Source organism: Salvelinus sp. IW2-2015, unplaced genomic scaffold (assembly GCF_002910315.2).
Source record: "Salvelinus sp. IW2-2015 unplaced genomic scaffold, ASM291031v2 Un_scaffold743, whole genome shotgun sequence".
NCBI lineage: Eukaryota > Metazoa > Chordata > Actinopteri > Salmoniformes > Salmonidae > Salvelinus > Salvelinus sp. IW2-2015.
In genome coordinates, this window is record NW_019942602.1 from 207603 (window position 1) to 225499 (window position 17897).

Here is a 17897-nt window from a genome sequence, read left to right on the forward strand (position 1 = left end):
ACATTTTCATTTCCCTTGATGACCCAGATTTAATTGGTTATTTCTCAGCTCATCAGCCATAGGTTTCAGGGTTAATTTTTTATTTGACTGGGTGACCCTCATAATCGTAGCCAGCAAAACTGCTCCCTATTCACATTCATCCATTATGGAGAGTCATTGACATGCATGCACACCAGTATTCCAATATGACACCAAGTGTGGAAATACAAGATGTGAGTCTTTTTAAACATTTTGCATCATGTTATCTGAAGTAGGCATAAGTAATTTTTTGTAAATGTTGGCACCCTTTCCCCTCAATATAATTAGTAACGTTTCCAAAATGTTAATGCCTTTTTGGGAAATGAATGACCATTGCATCTTTTGAGCAGTCTGACTCGACATAGGTCTTGTAGTGGACGTGGAGACAGTATTGCAATTTAGAACCTATTTAGTGTGCCTTTACTTTAAATACACTTTGGATAGTTAGGCAAAAAGAAATTCTATCTATTTTCAGTGGCGACAACAAACATCCCCCTGAATTAAAGAAATCATGTATCTCTGAGTACAGTATTGATTATATTGCAGCACTTGCCCCATCCCAGACACAAAAGGCCATCCAAAAACAGACGTTATTTATTTAGTAAGTTTCAGCAGCCTCTGGCAAGATTTAGCTCCTCCAGAAAAGCTAATCGAACCAATGGGGGCGTTTCTGTCTTCTGTTCTAAAACACAAAAATGTCCTCCAAGAAACTCCAAAGCAGTAAATCGAATACTGTGTGTGACCTTGCATGGGATGAATCCAGGTTATCTGGCGTGAATTAACATGTTCTTGAAGGTTGAGTGTGATGTGGGAGTGGCTCTGATCAAGGGCAACCAATGATGATGTTGTCTTTCCAGACCGTGAACCAAGCAGTGGCAGTTACAACGTCTCCACTGGAACGGGAACCTTTTACAGCTGCGTCAGTCAGATCACCATCGGTAATTGTACTTTACAGAATGTCTTACTCTATATCCAAAAGAGACCGCAAGGGGAGGCCATATTTGGTTTGGCAGGAAGAAGTCACGCTGAAACTCTCAGAAATGTTTGGAAAATAGACCCTGTGTGAAAACGCTGACGACGCCAAGAGATCAGACTTTAAAAAAATGAGTCTATCCTTTATCAGGTAGAAGTAGACAAGATCCAATATCATGCATCTTTCACACCTGCACATTTTCAATTCCTCAGGTGCTGTATGTGGAGTTCTTGACAATGAAATTGATATAGAGTAGCCTAGATAAAAAGCTCATGTTTAATGGATGCATGGAGGAGTTTTTGACCAGGCACAAGTCATTCACAGATTGATCATTCTAAATGTAGCCCACATGCTTTACCTTGAGCCACCTCTAGTCTTCAGAAAATGACAAATCAATAGCCTTTCTCAATAAGCTGCCTTCAGAGGAGTCAATATACCGCCTGGATGAGCCTGATTTAGAATCTTTCCCCATTGTTTGGCCAGGATAGGGTACTCTGCATCACTATGGGTCCCCTAAAGTGCTAATGGACGATCAGTCTCCCCTAATTCAACTCTATTGGTTTGTTGTAGTCTCTGCTCTAGTAAGTGCTGTTGAATATTGGAAATGAATAAGTGTATTATAACCATGGACAATTCCTGGATTACAATCAAAGGGTGTTCTAAAGTGATGAGCTACATCTAATCAAATGTATTGATTTGATTTATTGATGCAGAATATTTGCCTGGTCAAGCATACTGACTGCTGCACTCACCATTGTTTGAATTCATTTATTGACCAGGCCAGCTGATCACAGCCCATGAGGAATCCAGATACAATTCTATTTTACTGTAAACAAATTGACAAGACTTTCAGCCTGCTTATAGGGAAAGACGTTCAACAAGCACTTGCACAAATGACTGACGATTGGCTGAGAGAAATTAATAATAAAAAGATTATGGGAGCTGTTTTGTTAGACTTCAGTACTGCATTTGACATTATCGATCATAGTCTGCTGCCGGAAAAACGTATGTGTTATGGCTTTACACCCCCTGCTATATTGTGGATAAAGAGTTACCTGTCTAACAGAACATAGAGGCTTCCTCTCCAACATAATCCCCAGGGCAGCTGTCTTGGCCCCTTCTTTTTCAATCTTTGCTAATGATATGCCACTGGCTTTGAGTAAAGCCAGTGTGTATGTATGCGGATGACTCAGCACTATACACGTCAGCTACTAGAGCGAGTGAAATCACTGCAACACTTAACAAAGAGCTGCAATTCGTTTCAGAATGGGTGACAAGGAATAAGTTAGTCCTAAATATTTCAAAAACTAAAAGCATTGTATTTGGGACAAATTATTCACTAAACCCTAAACCTCAACTAAATCTTGTAATAAATCATGTGGAAATTGATCAAGTTGAGGTGACTAAACTGCTTGGAGTAACCCTGGATTGTAAATTGTCATGGTCAAAACATGTTGATACAACAGTAGCTAAGATGGGGAGAAGTCTGTCCATAATAAAGCATTGCTCTGCCTTTTCAACAACACTATCAACAAGGCAGGTCCTACAGGCCCTAGTTTTGTCGCTCTTGTACTACTGTTCAGTCGTGTGGTCAGTTGCCACAAAGAGGGACCTCAGAAAATTACAATTGGTTCAGAACAGGGACCTTAAATGTACACAGAGAGCTAACATTAATACTATCCATGACATGCTGAATGCACCAAGGTGTCTGTTTTAAACTACTAGCACACAGCTCAGACACCCATGCATACCCCAAAATACATGCCACCAGAGGTCTTTTCACAGTCCCCAAGTCAAGAACAGACTTTGGGAGGTGCACAGTACTATGTAGAGCCATGGCTACATGGAACTCTATTCCACATCAGGTACAGTGCATTCGGAAAGTATTCAGACCCCTTGACTTTTTCCACATTTTGTTAAGTTACAGCCTTATTCTGAAATGGATTAAATCGTTTTTGCCCCTATCAATTTACACAAATTACCCCATAATGACAAAGGAAAAACTGTTTTTTGGGGGGGGAACATTTATCAAATAAAATAAAAAACTGATGTCACATTTACATAAGTATTCAGACCCTTTACTCAGTACTTTGTTGAAGCACCTTTGTCAGCGATAACAGCCTTGAGTCTTCTTGGGTATGACGTTACAAGCTTGGCACAACTGTATCTGGGGAGTTTCTCCCATTCTTCCCTGCAGATCCTCAAACTCTGTCAGGTTGGATGGGGAGCGTCGCTGCACAGCTTTTTTCAGGTTTCTCCAGAGATCGGGTTCAAATCCGGGCTGTGGTTGTGCCACTCAGGGACATTCAGAGACGTGTCCCGAAGTCACTCCTGCGTTGTCTTGGCTGTGTGCTTAGGGTCGTTGTCCTGTTGGAAGGTGAACCTTCACCCCAGTGGTCCTGAGCGCTCTGGAGCAGGTTTCCATCAAGGATCTCTCTGTACTTTGCTCCGTTCATCTTTCCCTCGATCCTGACTAGTCTTCTAGTCCATGCCGCTGAAACACGTCCCCACAACATGATGCTGCTAGCACCATGCTTCACCGTAGGGAAGGTGCCAGGTTTCCTCCAGACGTGTCACTTGGCAGTCAGGCCAAAGAGTTCAATCTTGGTTTCATCAGACCAGAGAATCTTGTTTCTCATGTGGTCTGAGAGTCCTTTAGGTGTCTTTTGGCAAACTCCAAGCAAACTGTCACGTGCCTATTACTGAGGAGTGGCTTCCGTCTGGCAACTCTACCACAAAGGCCTGATTGGTGGAGTGCTGCAGAGATGATGTCCTTCTGGAAGGTTCTCCCATCTCCACAGAGGAACTCTGAAGCTCTGTCAGAGTGACCATTGGGTTCTTGGTCACCTCCCTGAATAAGGCCCTTCTCCCCCGATTGCTCAGTTTGGCCGGGCGGCCAGCTCTAGGAAGAGTCTTAGTTGTTCCAAACTTCTTCCAATTAAGAATGATGGAAGCCACTGTGTTCTGTATTGCAAACATAGACTGGAATATGATTCCGGGATTCTTCCGATGGCATTGAGGAGTACACCACATCAGTCACTGGCATTATCCATAAGTGCATCGAGGACGTCGTCCCCACAGTGACTGTACATACATACCCCAACCAGAAGCCAAGGATTACAGGCAACATTCGCACTGAGCTAAAGGGTAGAGCTGCCGCTTTCAAGGAGCTGGACTCTAACCCTGAAGCTCATAAGAAATCCCGCTATGCCCTCCGACAAACCATCAAATAGGCAAAGCCTCAATACAGGACTAAGATCGAATTGTACTACACCGTCTCGGAAGCTCATCGGATGTAGCAGGGCCTCAAACTATTACAGACTACAAAGGGAAGCACAGCCGAGAGCTGCCCAGTGACACGAGCCTACCAGACGAGCTAAATAACTTATATGCTCGCTTCGAGGCAAGTAACACTGAAACATGCATGAGAGCATCAGCTGTTCCGGACGACTGTGTGATCACACTCTCCGCAGCCGATGTGAGTAAGACCTTTAAACAGGTCAACATTCACAAGGCCGCAGGGCCATACGGATTACCAGGACGTATACTCCGAGCATGTGCTGACCAACTGGCAAGTGTCTTCACTGACATTTTCAATCTCTCCCTGTCTGAGTCTGTAATACCAACATGTTTCAAGCAGACCACCATAGTCCCTGTGCCCCAAAACACTAAGGTAACCTGCCTAAATGACTACAAACCCGTAGCAATCACGTCTGTAGCCATGAAATGCTTTGAAAGGCTGGTCATTGCTCACACCAACACCATTATCCCAGAAAACCTAGACCTGGAACTAAACACCTCCCTCTGCAACTGGATCCTGGACTTCCTGACAGGCCGCCCCCCAGGTGGTGAGGGTAGGTAACAACACATCCGCCACGCTGATCCTCAACACGGGGTCCCTCAGGGGTGCATGCTCAGTCCCCTCCTGTACTCCCTGTTCACTTATGACTGCACAGCCAGGAAAGAATCCAACACCATCATTAAGTTTGCTGATGACACGACAGTGGTAGGCCTGATCACCGACAGCGATGAGACAGCCTATAGGGAGGAGGTCAGAGACCTGGCCGTGTGGTGCAAGGACAACAACCTCTCCCTCAACGTGATCAAGACAAAGGAGATGATTGTGGACAACAGGAAAAAGAGGACCGAGCACGTCCCCATTCTCATCGACGAGGCTGTAGTGGAGCAGGTTGAGAGCTTCAAGTTCCTTGGCGTCCACATCACCAACAAACTAACATGGTCAAAGCACACCAAGACAGTCGTGAAGAGGGCATGACAAAACCTATTCCCCCTCAGGAGACTGAAAAAGGTTATACAGCTGCACCATCGAGAGCATCCTGACAGGTTGCATCCTGGTATGGTTTGGCAACTGCTTGGCCTCCGATCGCAAGGCACTACAGAGGGTAGTGTGTACGGCCCAGTACATCACCGAGACCAAGCTTCCTGCCATCCAGGAACTCTATACAGGTGGTGTCAGAGGAAGGCCCTACAAATTGTCAAAGACTCCAGTCACCCTAGTCATAGACTGTTTTCTCTGCTACTGCACGGCAAGTGGTACCGGTGCCCCAAGTCTAGGTCCAAGAGGCTCCTAAATAGCTTCTACCCCCAAGCCATAAGACTCCTGAAAAGCTAATCAAATGGCTACCCTGACTATTTACACCCCCCCCCCCCCCCCTCCCTCTGGAACGATGCTGCTACTCTCTGTTATTATCAATGCATAGTCATTTTAATAACTCTACGTACATGCATATTACCTCAATTAACTCGACACATTGACTCTGTACTGGTACCCCCTGTATATAGCCCCGCTATTGTTATTTACTGCTGCTCTTTAATCATTTGTTATTCTTATCTCTTACTTTTTGGGGTATTTTCTTAAAACTGCATGGTTGGTTAAGGACTTGTAAGTAAGCATTTAATTGTAAGGTTGTATTCAGTGCATGTGCCAAATACAATTGGATTTCTTTTCTTTTCTTGGGGACCTTCAATGTTTTGTTACCCTTCCCCAGATCTGTGCCTCAACACAATCCTGTCTGGGAGCTCTACGGATAATTCCTTCAAGCTCATAACTCGCTTTTTGCTCTGACATGCACTGTCAACTGTGGGACCTTATATAGACAGGTGTGTGCCTTTCCAAATGATGTCCAATCAATTGAATTGACCACAGGTGGACTCCAATCAAGTTGTAGAAACATCTCAAGGATGATCAATGGAAACATGATGCACCTGAGCTCAATTATGAGTCTCAAAGCAAAGGGTCTGAGTATTTCTGAATTTTTTGGGGGTTACTATATATTTTTTAAAGTTACTACTTTTTACCCCTTTTTCTCCCCAATTTCGTGATATCCAATTGGTAGTTACAGTCTTGTCCCATCGCTGCTACTCCAGTACGGACTCAGGAGAGGCGAAGGTCAAGAGCCATGCGTCCTAAGAAACACGACCCCGCCAAGCCGCGCTGCTTCTTGACACACTGCTCGCTTAACTCAGAAGCCAGCCGCACCAATGTGTCGGAGGAAACACCTTCTAACTGACGACCGAGGTCAGCTTGCAGGCGCCCGGCCGCCACAAGGAGTTGCTAGAGCACGATGGGACAAGGACATCCCAGCCGGCCAAACCCTCCCCTAACCCGGACGACGCTGAACCAATTGTGCGCCGCCTCATGGGACTCCCGGTCGCAGCCGGCTGCAACACAGCCCGGAATCGAACCCGGATCTGTAGCGCTGCGATGCAGTGTCTTAGACCGCTGCGCTCCTCGGGACCCCTGTTTTTTTTATTTTTAATACATTTGCTAAAATGTCAACCAGTTTTCGCTTTGTCATTATGGGCTACAATATGTAGATTGACGAGGAAAACATTTAATTTAATATATTTTAGAATAACAACATGTAGAAAAAGGGAAGGGGTCTGAATACTTTCCGAATGCACTGTAACTGATGATTTAAAAAACAGATAATAATACACTTTATGGAACAGTTGGGACTGTGAAGAGACACACACAGGCACAGACACACGCCTACACATGATAATACACCCACTCTACACACAAGTACACATGGATTTTGTATTGTAGATTTGTGGTAGTAGAGTAGAGTAGAGCCTGAGGTAACATACTTAATGTGTTGTGAAAAGTGTTATGAAATGTAATGTCATGTAATATGTTGTCCTAATGCAGCTTATTTTTGTACTTTTAGATTTGTGTATTGTTGTGAATTGTGAGATACTACTGCACTGTTGGAGCTAGGAACACTTGCATTTCGCTACACCCACAATAACATCTGCTAAATATGTGTATGAGACCAATAACATTTTATTTGATTTATTGTTGCTGGACCCCAGAAAGAGTAGCTGCTGCCTAATGGGGATCCTTAATAAATACAAAATAATACAAATCTAGCCCAATTCTAGGCACCTGCATTGTAGTGTACCTTGGTCCCTCTAAGAGGCAGGAAGTGCTGGCAGTGGTGATCTGGGCCTCACGTTCCTCAGAGAGCTAGGCAGGGCATTTATTTTTATGATGACTGCGACAGAGATGTTGCTTAGAACACACTGTATCATTCAAACAGCTCATTGCATGGATGGTTTTAGAGGGCACCCTGAAGCACACGCAGGTGTGGATTACCTTGTATGCTATAGCATTTCAAGTAGCATACAGTTGCAATGGAGGTTGAGATTTCCCAGGGACCCACTACATTTGCAATGATAGGAATAAAGATTTATGTTAATGAATAAATAGTAGTAATATAGTTGCCACCCGTAGAGGCGATACATTTTCCCCCTACATTCTTAATTCCATTTTAGTGCTTGCTTCAGTGTAATGTATAGCCTAATAAAAAATGCAATGAATTATGCATTACTGTCTACTGATGCTTTACACAGCATTAATAAGAAGGCTACTAGCTCTTCAGATGGGCCATTCTACTGTCAATGTTTGTCTATGGAGATTGCCAGCCATGGTTGTGGCTGAAATAGCCAAATCCACTCATTTGAAGTGTATCTTATAATGTGCTGGGGTTGTGTTTCCAGAAAAGCTAAAGAAGGCCTTCCTCTCTTTGCTCTTTGGTGTGATGCCCATTGAGCGTGGACAGAGACATTTGCGTTCATACAATGTCTTGAGGATTGTTGGGTTTGTTAGCAACTTTCATGTGGTATGCTTCAAAAGGAAAGTCAAATGCATAAAGTAAACTCTGTTAAATCAATTCAAGTTAAATGTACACTATGCAGCATGCTATCAATGTTACCATATTTTTCTTATTTAATTCTACAAATTTTACAGAATTTACAGACTTCCACAAAGGTGCTTGCAGGTGGAAATGTTTCACAACATACCTTTTAATATAGATTTAGTTGTCAACCGTCAAAACATACTTTTTGTCATAAGTAGCCTCCTCATACTTAGTTCTGATACTTCCCAAGATGTGAAAGTACGGACAAACCACGGACAAACGAGAAACGAAGATGGACTCATCAAACAACGGAAAGGACAGTCATGGAGTTGGCAACATCAACCACTAGAGAGCAGTATGTTATGGACATAGCCCCCCCCCCCCCCCCCATTTTTTATTTGAACTGGGAGAGCGAAATATGTCAGCATTTTGCTAAATGGTTCAACTAGGGAAGCGGAACCCTGAATTTCTGAGATATGGGAAATGTAATCGTAAGTGGAAACTCAATCCTCCAGAGAGCAACAACCTTAGTTTCATTATGAAACAGGAAATTATTTGAATAATATCACTCATTTCCCTTTTCAAGGAATGGGATTTTTCTGCAATGTCTGCCTTTCTGGGATCTATTCAATATCAAGGATTTTCAAAGAACCCTGACATTGCTGTAAGAGAAATAGACTAAGTATGCAAGTTGCAAGGACAAGTGTTCACATTCACATGCTTTCCAGGTTATGTGTTATAGGAAGGGAGTCTATGTTTTGAGAAAGTCTTTCAGTCTGAGATATTAATATTCCTTACAGGGTTTGATCTCGGGGGCCAAGTGGCCATTGGTATCTCTCATTGGAACAGTCCATTCCCTTCCAGAGGTCACCCCCTGTGTGACAGTCCTGATGGGGTTCGCTCCGAGGCCTCCGCTGCCGCAGCCCCGCAACTCCCTGAGTACCAAGAGCCAGTGTCCTGTCCTGCCTCCCTGTCAATCAACCCTATATCTCCCTCTGCAGCGCCAGCCAAGAGACCATCAGCGACAGCAGCACAAGTAAGGTTTCACCTTTCAACTTTGAACCCTGACTTCATTCTATCTCAGCTCTGTGGTTTGGTCACAAAAACCCGTCTAGAAACGGCTTAGAACCTTTGGCGTTGACTGTAAGCGTGTAGATGGCAGTAGTGAGAGCCATCAGGAGATGTATACTGAACAAAAATGTAAACGCAAGAATTTCAACGATTTTACTGAGTTATTATCATTTGAAATAAATTCATTAGGCTCTATTTCTGGATTTCACATGACTGGGCAGGGCACAGGGGAGCCAGGCTCACCCACTGGGGAGCGAGGTCCAGCCAATCAGAATTAGTTTTTTCCCCAGAAAAGGGCTATATTACAGATAGAAATACTCCTCAGTTCATCAGCTGTCCAAGTGGCTGGTCTGATGATCCCGCAGGTGAAGAAGCCAGATGTGGAGGTCCTGGGCTGGTGTGGTTACACGTTGTCTGCGGTTGTGAGGCCAGTTGGACGTACTGACATATTCTCAGCAACGTTGGAGGTGGCTTATGGTAGAGAACTGAACAGCTCTGGTGCACATTCCTGCTGTCAGCATGCCAATTGCACGCTCCCTCAAACCTTGAGACATCTGTGGCATTCTTGTTGTGTGACAAAACTGCACATTTTAGAGTGGCCTTTATTGTCCCAGCACAAGGTGCACCTGTGTAATTATCATGCTGTTTAATCAGCTTCTTGATATGCCACACCTGTCACGTGGATGAATTATCTTGGCAAAGGAGAAATGCTCACAATAGGATGTAAACACATTTGTGCACAACATTTGAGAGAAATAATATTTTTGTGGATATGGAAAATTCCGGGGATCTTTTATTTCAGCTCATGAAACATCAGATCAACACTTTACATGTTGTGTTTATATTTTTGTTCAGATAGATGTGCTGATTCAAGTGATAATGAGAGTAGTGTCTGTGCTTTTTGGAGTTAGGCCCGTACAGTGTTATCAGTGCCAATGTGATGAGTTATATCGAGTCATTCTGTTTGTCTGAGATTCACAGAAGAGAGAGTATCCTGGAATCACATTATGTATGAACACACCTGGATCATTCCATGTCATTTCAGCAAGCCATGACACCCACTATCTCAGATTGTTCTGAAAATATTTCTGTAGTTAGAAACAGATCAAATGTCCTGCAACATTATTTTGTTGAAATATACTTTGTTGAAATATAATTTGAACTCTGAGAAATTAAGCTAATTGATTGCACCCAAATTGGCAATTTAATTTATAGGATTCATATAATACTCAAATAAATTGGCGTGGGGTTGTTGGTGGTCCGTGAGTGGCTTTTGACAATTTCTCTGGATTCCTCATGTCTAACTCATTGTTAGAAAAAAGTTTGGTCCAAATTGGATGTTTGGCACTATATTTATTGAAATTATATGAATCGTATACATTTAAAATGGCCAATTTGGGTGACAATCAATTAGCTTAATATCTCAACAAAATAATGTTGCAGGAATGCTAAGCTTATGTTTCTAACAACAGAAACATTTCAGAACAATCTGAGATGGTGGTGTAAATCCTCTTTCTTGTGCTTTTTGAGGTGGAACAACCCACCACTGACCTTTTGAAATAATATGTGGATGCTTTCCACCTTATTGGTTGACTGTGAATCTAATATTTGAAATACCATACTGTACATCACAAAACCTAACCAAACACACACACACACAATACACACACAGTGTATTTCTGGTTGGCACCAGCTGTGGCAAATGGTGGAAAAAGTACCCAATTGTGATACTTAAGTAAAAGTATAGATACCTTAATAGGAAGTTACTCAAGTAAAAGTTAGTCACCCAGTAAAATACTACTTGAGTAAAAGTCCAAGTATTTGGTTCTAAATATACTTAAGTATCACAAGGAAATGTAATTGCTAAAATATGCTTAAGTATCAAAAGTAAAAGTATAAATCTCTTCAAATTCCTTATTTGTAACGGTGTTTGTCTGAGGAAGAAGGAGAGGACCAACGTGCAGCGTGGTACGTGTTCATGATTTTTAATAACACTGAACACTAGAACAAAAAATAACAAAAGCAGAACAAACGAAACAGTCCTGTCTGGTACAGACACAGAGACAGAAAACAACTACCCACAAAACACAGGTGGGAAAAGGCTACCTAAGTATGGTTCTCAATCAGAGACAACGATAGACAGCTGCCTCTGATTGAGAACCACACCCGGCCAAACACACAGAAATAGAAAACATAGAACACAAAACATAGAATGCCCACCCCAACTCACGCCCCGACCAAACCAAAATAGAGACATAAAAAAGGAACTAAGGTCAGGGCGTGACAATATTAAGCAAACCAGATGCACCATTTTATTGTTTTAAAAATGTATGGATAGCCAGGGGCACACTCCAACACTCAGACATTATTTACAAATTATGCATTTTGTGTTTATTGAGTCTGCCAGATCAGAGGCAGTAGGGATGACCACGTGTTCTCTTGATAAGTGTGTGAATTTGACCATTTTCCTGTCCTGCTAAGCATTCAAAATGTAACAAGTACTTTTGGGTGTCAGGGAAAATGTATGGAATAAAAAGTACATTTATTTTCTTTAGGAAAGTGAAGTAAAAGTTGACAACAACAAAAATATAGTAGAGTACAGATACCCCCAAAAAGTCTTAATTAAAAATACTTTAAAGTTCTGGGATCTGCCCCTTTTTTTAAATTTAATTTTGCCTAAAATGACATACCCAAATCTAACTGCCTGTAGCTCAGGCCCTGAAGCAAGGATATGCATATTCTTGGTACCATTTGAAAGGAAACACTGAAGTTTGTGAAAATGTTAAAGGAATGTAGGAGAATATAACAATACATCTGGTAAAAGATAATACAAAGAAAAGAAAAAACATTATTTTGTATTTTTTTGTACCATCATCTTTGAAATGCAAGAAAAAGGCCATAATGTATTATTCCAGCCCAGGTGTAATTTAGATTTTGGCCACTAGATGGCAGCAGTGTATGTGCAAAGGTTTAGACCGATCCAATAAACCATTTAATATCTGTTCAAAATGTTGTATCAAGAATGCCCAAATGTGCCTAATTTGTTTATTAATAACTTTTCATGTTCAAAATTGTGCACTCAAACAATAGCATGGTATTCTTTCATTGTAATAGCTACTGTAAATTGGACAGTGCTGTTAGACTAACAACAATCTAAGCTTTCTGCTAATATCAGATATGTCTATGTCCTGGGAAATGTTCTTGTTACTTACAACCTCATGCTAATCGCATTAGCCTCAACCGTCCCGTGGAAGGGACACCGATCTCCAAAGAAGTTAAGTACTTTACACCACTGGTTAGCAGACTGTTCCAGTTGGATCCTGCCTGAAAACAAATTGTTAAAATGGTGTTACTAACATGGTAAAGCGTACAACAGACTTGAAAACACACTTTTGGAAAGCAGCCAGCTATTATAGTATATGTAGGGTTTGTTTAATTTGCAGTAGCGTTTCACTCACTCTGAGTATTGCATGCAAGTAGGGTAACTAATGGTAGAGTTTTCTAAGGGATTCCTCCTTTTAAAATATACACACTGTACACAACAATTGTGTGTGTGCATCAATGTGTTTATGTACATGTGTGTGAGGTGCTGGCTTTAAAAAACACATTGACACCCAGAGCAGCAGAAACTGTCATTCCTTTGGTCAACAACCACACTGATAGAGGCAGCCCTGCTCCGATTGGCTACCCTCAAAGCTTCTATCCCACGGATTGGCTGACGGGGATAACTGATTAAGAATACTGATTGTCTTGCAGCTCTCTTGCTCTCGCTCTCTCCCTCTCTCTGCATAGACATTCTGCTTGTATTTTTCCCTGAGAGAGGATCTAAGCTGGTCTGCATCTGTTTCTTCCTGAGCTTTGCCTCGTGCCGGCTGGACAGAGGTTTATATAATCTGAGGGATGTTTTGGGGATGAGCAGAGTGGTGTGTGTGTGTGTGAGGGAGCTCAGGAGCTAGAGCAGAGCGCTGCGGTGCTCGGGAGTGGAAGTAACATGGGGAATGCAGCTAATTGCCTCTGCAGAAGGTCCTTTTCCTTTTCCCCCTGCGGGGTCTTTAGTGCGGGAGCCAAGTTTAGCTAGTTGTAGCTACTGTAACGCTTGCAGAGCCTCCGCTGGGTCGGCCCCTGGGTTGTGTCGTCCCCTCCTCCTGTTGCCCTCTGAGGGGTTGAAGCTCTCTCCCTCTCTACCTTGCATGGTGAGTGCTGCAGGCAACTTGACCCACAGCAGTGTTTTTTTTCCCCTCTGTAGTGGTTTTGCTGCAGTGATCTCTCTCTCTGTCGCTCTCGCTCGCTCCCCCCCCTCTCTGTTTCGATCTCTTTCTTTCTCTGTCCCTCACTCATATGCTATGACCCACATGTACTCTTCTTTTACTGTCTATCATCTCTGTTCTCTTTTCACACTGTTGTGTTCCTGAACCGTACAGGCATTTGACCTTCACACGCGCATACACACACACACACTCTCTCCCTCTTTCTCCCATCTCTCCTTAGCTCCCGTTCCCCCCTTCTCTCTCTCTTTCTCCCTCTGTCTCTCCCGTATTGCCCTCACTCCCACACAGTTTCACTCCGGGGGTTGTAAATGAGCTGTGTGTCCTAAGTGTAACACTCCTCCATTATGCATGGTTCAGGGAAGGAGAAGTGGGTCAGAGCTCTGTTGCCCATCTGGCAGGCGTGAAACAGCAATTGTGTTGCCCCGGGGCCTGACGGAGCTGGAGGTCTGTTGTCCCCTGACTGTGCTGGTGTAATGGTCCAGAACCCTCCTCTGTCTTCCTGATACCTGGTCCCCATGGCAACCCCTCCCCCTTTTTTATTTTCCGCTCACTTACCCAACCAGCTAGCCTACTGTGAGCTGTCATGCTAAGGCAAGGTTATGTCATATGAACTGAGGAGGCGCTAGCGATCTCATTGGGGAATATTTTTTTGCAAAAAAAGATTTCTCTACTGATAATCATCAGTGGTTATGATTCAGGGTTACAAATCAACTATCAATACTGTTATACTGTAGCATTTTTCATTAAATTCAAAAGTAATTTTTGCAGCATAACTAGGAGTTCATGCACTTTGTTGCAAAACATCTTAATATTCAACAAAAGTTTTATTGTACCCAATAATTATTTCCGCTAACTAGCTATTTGAAAGGCAACCGAAACTAGAGTGTTTCTAACTTTGACTATTTATTTGAACCCTACTTCTGATTTTAAATATTCTCATGTAGCCTAGATTGTTGGTTAATCGGTGTGTATGACTGGGTATCATGCAACATTTGCTGTTGTCTGTCCTGTTCAACAGTTTTAGATTGTTTGTAGATTCCATGATAAATATATTGTGTAGGTGGTCTAGTTTTTGACGAGTTCACCATTTTCAGACATTCAGATCCAAAAATGGGCGTCCATCCCAAAATATCTCGGTGCTCTGTCTGTTTTCCTCTGCTGTCAAGGCTGAGGTGACCTCACCAGTAGCTTATGTTACAAATGATTGGAGATTCCAAAATTATTTGACTCTTGACAGAGTTATTATTTTGTAGGAAACACTATTGTTGTGAATTGTTAGATATTACTGCACAGTTGGAGCTAGGAACACAAGCATTTCGCTACACCCACAATAACATCTGCTAAATATGTGTATGTGACCAATAAAATTTGCTGTGAATTGTGAGCCAGGCTAAATCATGTTAGCTAAACAGTGGCGATTTTAGCAGGTAAATCTTGGTGGGGCAAACAAAACAAAATGTGGGATGCATGCCAGAAAAGCCACTACACAACACAACACTAAACAATACATTAATTGCACTGTAACGGTGACAAACGGTGCCCACAAACTGTTAGGGCCTACATAAAGCTGTCCCAACAGCAGAGTCCCAACAGCAGTCCCAACACCTTACCACTGCTACACCTGGCTTTCAGCGGAGCCTTGTCTGGCAGCGAAGAAAGTTAACTCAGCCTCATTTTCTGCCATTTAAAAAAAACATAGCTGATATGGATGACTTGCTTAAACAAATGTGGTTTCTACTGACAATTGAGTTGTACAAACTATGGCATAAGAGGACAACAAGCGGATAAGAGGCAATCCGTAATTTCGATTAAGACATCAATGAGCGAGCGATGACGGACGTAGTCAATATAACTATTTGTTCAGCACTTTTGAAATGTACAGCGACAGAATTCAGAACATGGGCCGTTCTTACAGTGTACTCCCTGTACAACAAGTCAGAACCGTAGGATAAATAAAGGGGGCACATAGACAATGAAAGCTCTTACAATATTGTCACGTTGTTCGTAATAATGGTCGGACCAAGGCGCAGCGTACGTAGAATTCCACATATTTCATTAGAGAAAGTGAAACTTAGAAAAAACCAAAACAATAAAGAATAAACGAACCGTGACGACAGTGCAGTGCTCACAGGCAACTAAACATAAACAATATCCCATAGCCCACAGGTGGAAAAAATGCTACTTAAGTATGATCCCCAATTAGAGACAACGATTACCAGCTGCCTCTAATTGGGAATCATACAAATCACAAACATAGAAAATAAACCTAGAACCCCACATAGAAAATATAAACTAGAACAATCCCTAGTGACGCCCTGACCTACTCTACCATAGAAAATAAATGCTCTCTATGGTCAGGACATGACAAATATTAAATTATTACATTTCTCTACTGTGCACAGTAGGCAAAATTAAGAGGTGAAAATAGACCAAATTATTAGGGTGAGGCACATTGAACGCCGTTTGGGTCTTTGCGTGTCAAAAAATATACACGTCATATAACACTATTTGACGCATTAAATAAGCTTTTCATTTGACACGTCAAATAACACAATTTTATTACAGAATGTTGTGTGTGCTGAATTTGCATGTGCAAGCCAAGCGCCACCACTACTATCAGTAGCACTGTCAAAACTGTACAAAAAAGTTAGCAAATAACCACACACCTGCCACAAACGATGTGTTTACAATACCGTGTTGGTGAAAATTAACCAAGTGATTAGGGTGAGGGACATGGGCTACTAACAGCTTACTACACAACATACACTTAGTATTACGTTCTTAGCTACAGTATACATATCTCCCTTGCATATTACATAATTTATGCAGCAGCATACAAAACATTTTTGGACTCACCTTGTGAAGGTGGCGCGGCGGTCCTTTGTGGGCAAATTTTGTCATCAAAGTCTGGCATTCTCTGGATTTATGGTGGGAACTCTGGAAAAAAAACACAGCCACTCCATTGAATAGCAGGCTAGGGGTTGCTTTGCAATGTTGCAGTCAGCCACTGATTTCTTACAAACCACTCATTGTTGAATTTGCGATTTCCAACTTGTTGTGTAATCTTTATGTCCAATGGCCGATGAGCACTGATTCGTTTTATCTATAATTTCTCTTCATTATTTCTCTTCATATGACAACGATTAAAAATGATTTGCCAGGAGATTGTTGACTTGATTCATGGGGCTGACTTGCTAGCTAAGACTTTCAAAGTAAGATGATGATCAGTCCAATCATGATCAGTCCAATCAAAACTACTGTACATATAACGTGATTTGACGTCATTTTATCTGTGGCCAATGATCTTGAGACTTGTAATATAACTCTATGGCAGGACCCTAAGGGCTGAAATTTTGGATGTCTACTCTTACTATGGACCTAAACTTGGCGATGACGTAGTGTCCCCATGAGTGATTGAACACTGAGCCAATCACGGCGAAATGCTCCTATTTTCTGCTGGCTCGCCCCACCACCACAGAAAGCACTGACCTAGGCTGAAACACCTACATTTTGGAGCTGCCTCACTCAAGAAAACAAAAAGAGACCATGTTTGTCGCCACTGTAGCTTAATCATGTTAGCTAAATGGTGCAGCTTTACTCACAGATTAGCAAATAATGTCACCTAAGAATCACTTTAGTCCCATGTTACATTTCCTGAGTGTAATTTCATTACATCCACTGAATGTAACTTAATACTTTGCTTTGCTGTCTGCTAACTCCATTGCATCTTGGTAATGTTCCCCATTCCTGGAGGAATAAAACCTATTTTTCCCTCCATGTGGGAGACTCGATCACTAACTTAATAACACTCATAATAACGTGCCAATAACTTAATAACAGTAAGACTGCTACCTGTTCATGTGCAGAGGCCATGAGCCACTGTTGGTGCTATCTGGGATCCTTGGAACTTCCCTGCCCTTACTCTAACCATTAACCGTTTAAAATTTCAACTTCAATGGGGTATCTTCAGAGTTGGGAAATCCCAAGGATCCCATTTAGACTTTTCCCACGAGCCACTCTATTTGTTCTGTAATTAGCTGTTGATGTGATGCATCACACCTGAATGTGATGTACTTCTTATTATCAATCAGAAGTTTCTGATACTACTATTCAGTGAAAAGGAGAAGTATGTGTTTTGTGACTGTACAATGGTTCTGTGTGGAAAACTACTTTAAACCAACTAGCTTAGCCTGAACATCCTCCTGAGATAGCTAGCATAGTAACATGCTAGCACCAACTTGGCCTCCACTCTTATGGCATGGATTGATGACAATTGGCATTTTGTGTGTGTACCTTGGGTCAGGATTGTGGCCGATATGCTCATTGACTCTGCTCTGTGACTGTCTGACTCTGTGTAAATCAGTTTGGGTTTTGTGCTTTCAGTGTCTCTAAACAAGTTGTGTG

The 17897-nt window shown here is 42.3% G+C and overlaps 1 protein-coding gene across 1 annotated transcript in view; it reads left to right on the top strand.

Moving 5' to 3' along the window:
* LOC112068817 (anoctamin-4-like) overlaps window positions 1-17897 on the top strand; it is a 49392-nt gene that overhangs the window by 795 nt on the left and 30700 nt on the right. The window contains 3 exon segments of the mRNA XM_070438313.1: window positions 876-956; window positions 8955-9139; window positions 9142-9190. Of these exon segments, the coding sequence (XP_070294414.1) occupies window positions 876-956; window positions 8955-9139; window positions 9142-9190 (315 nt within the window).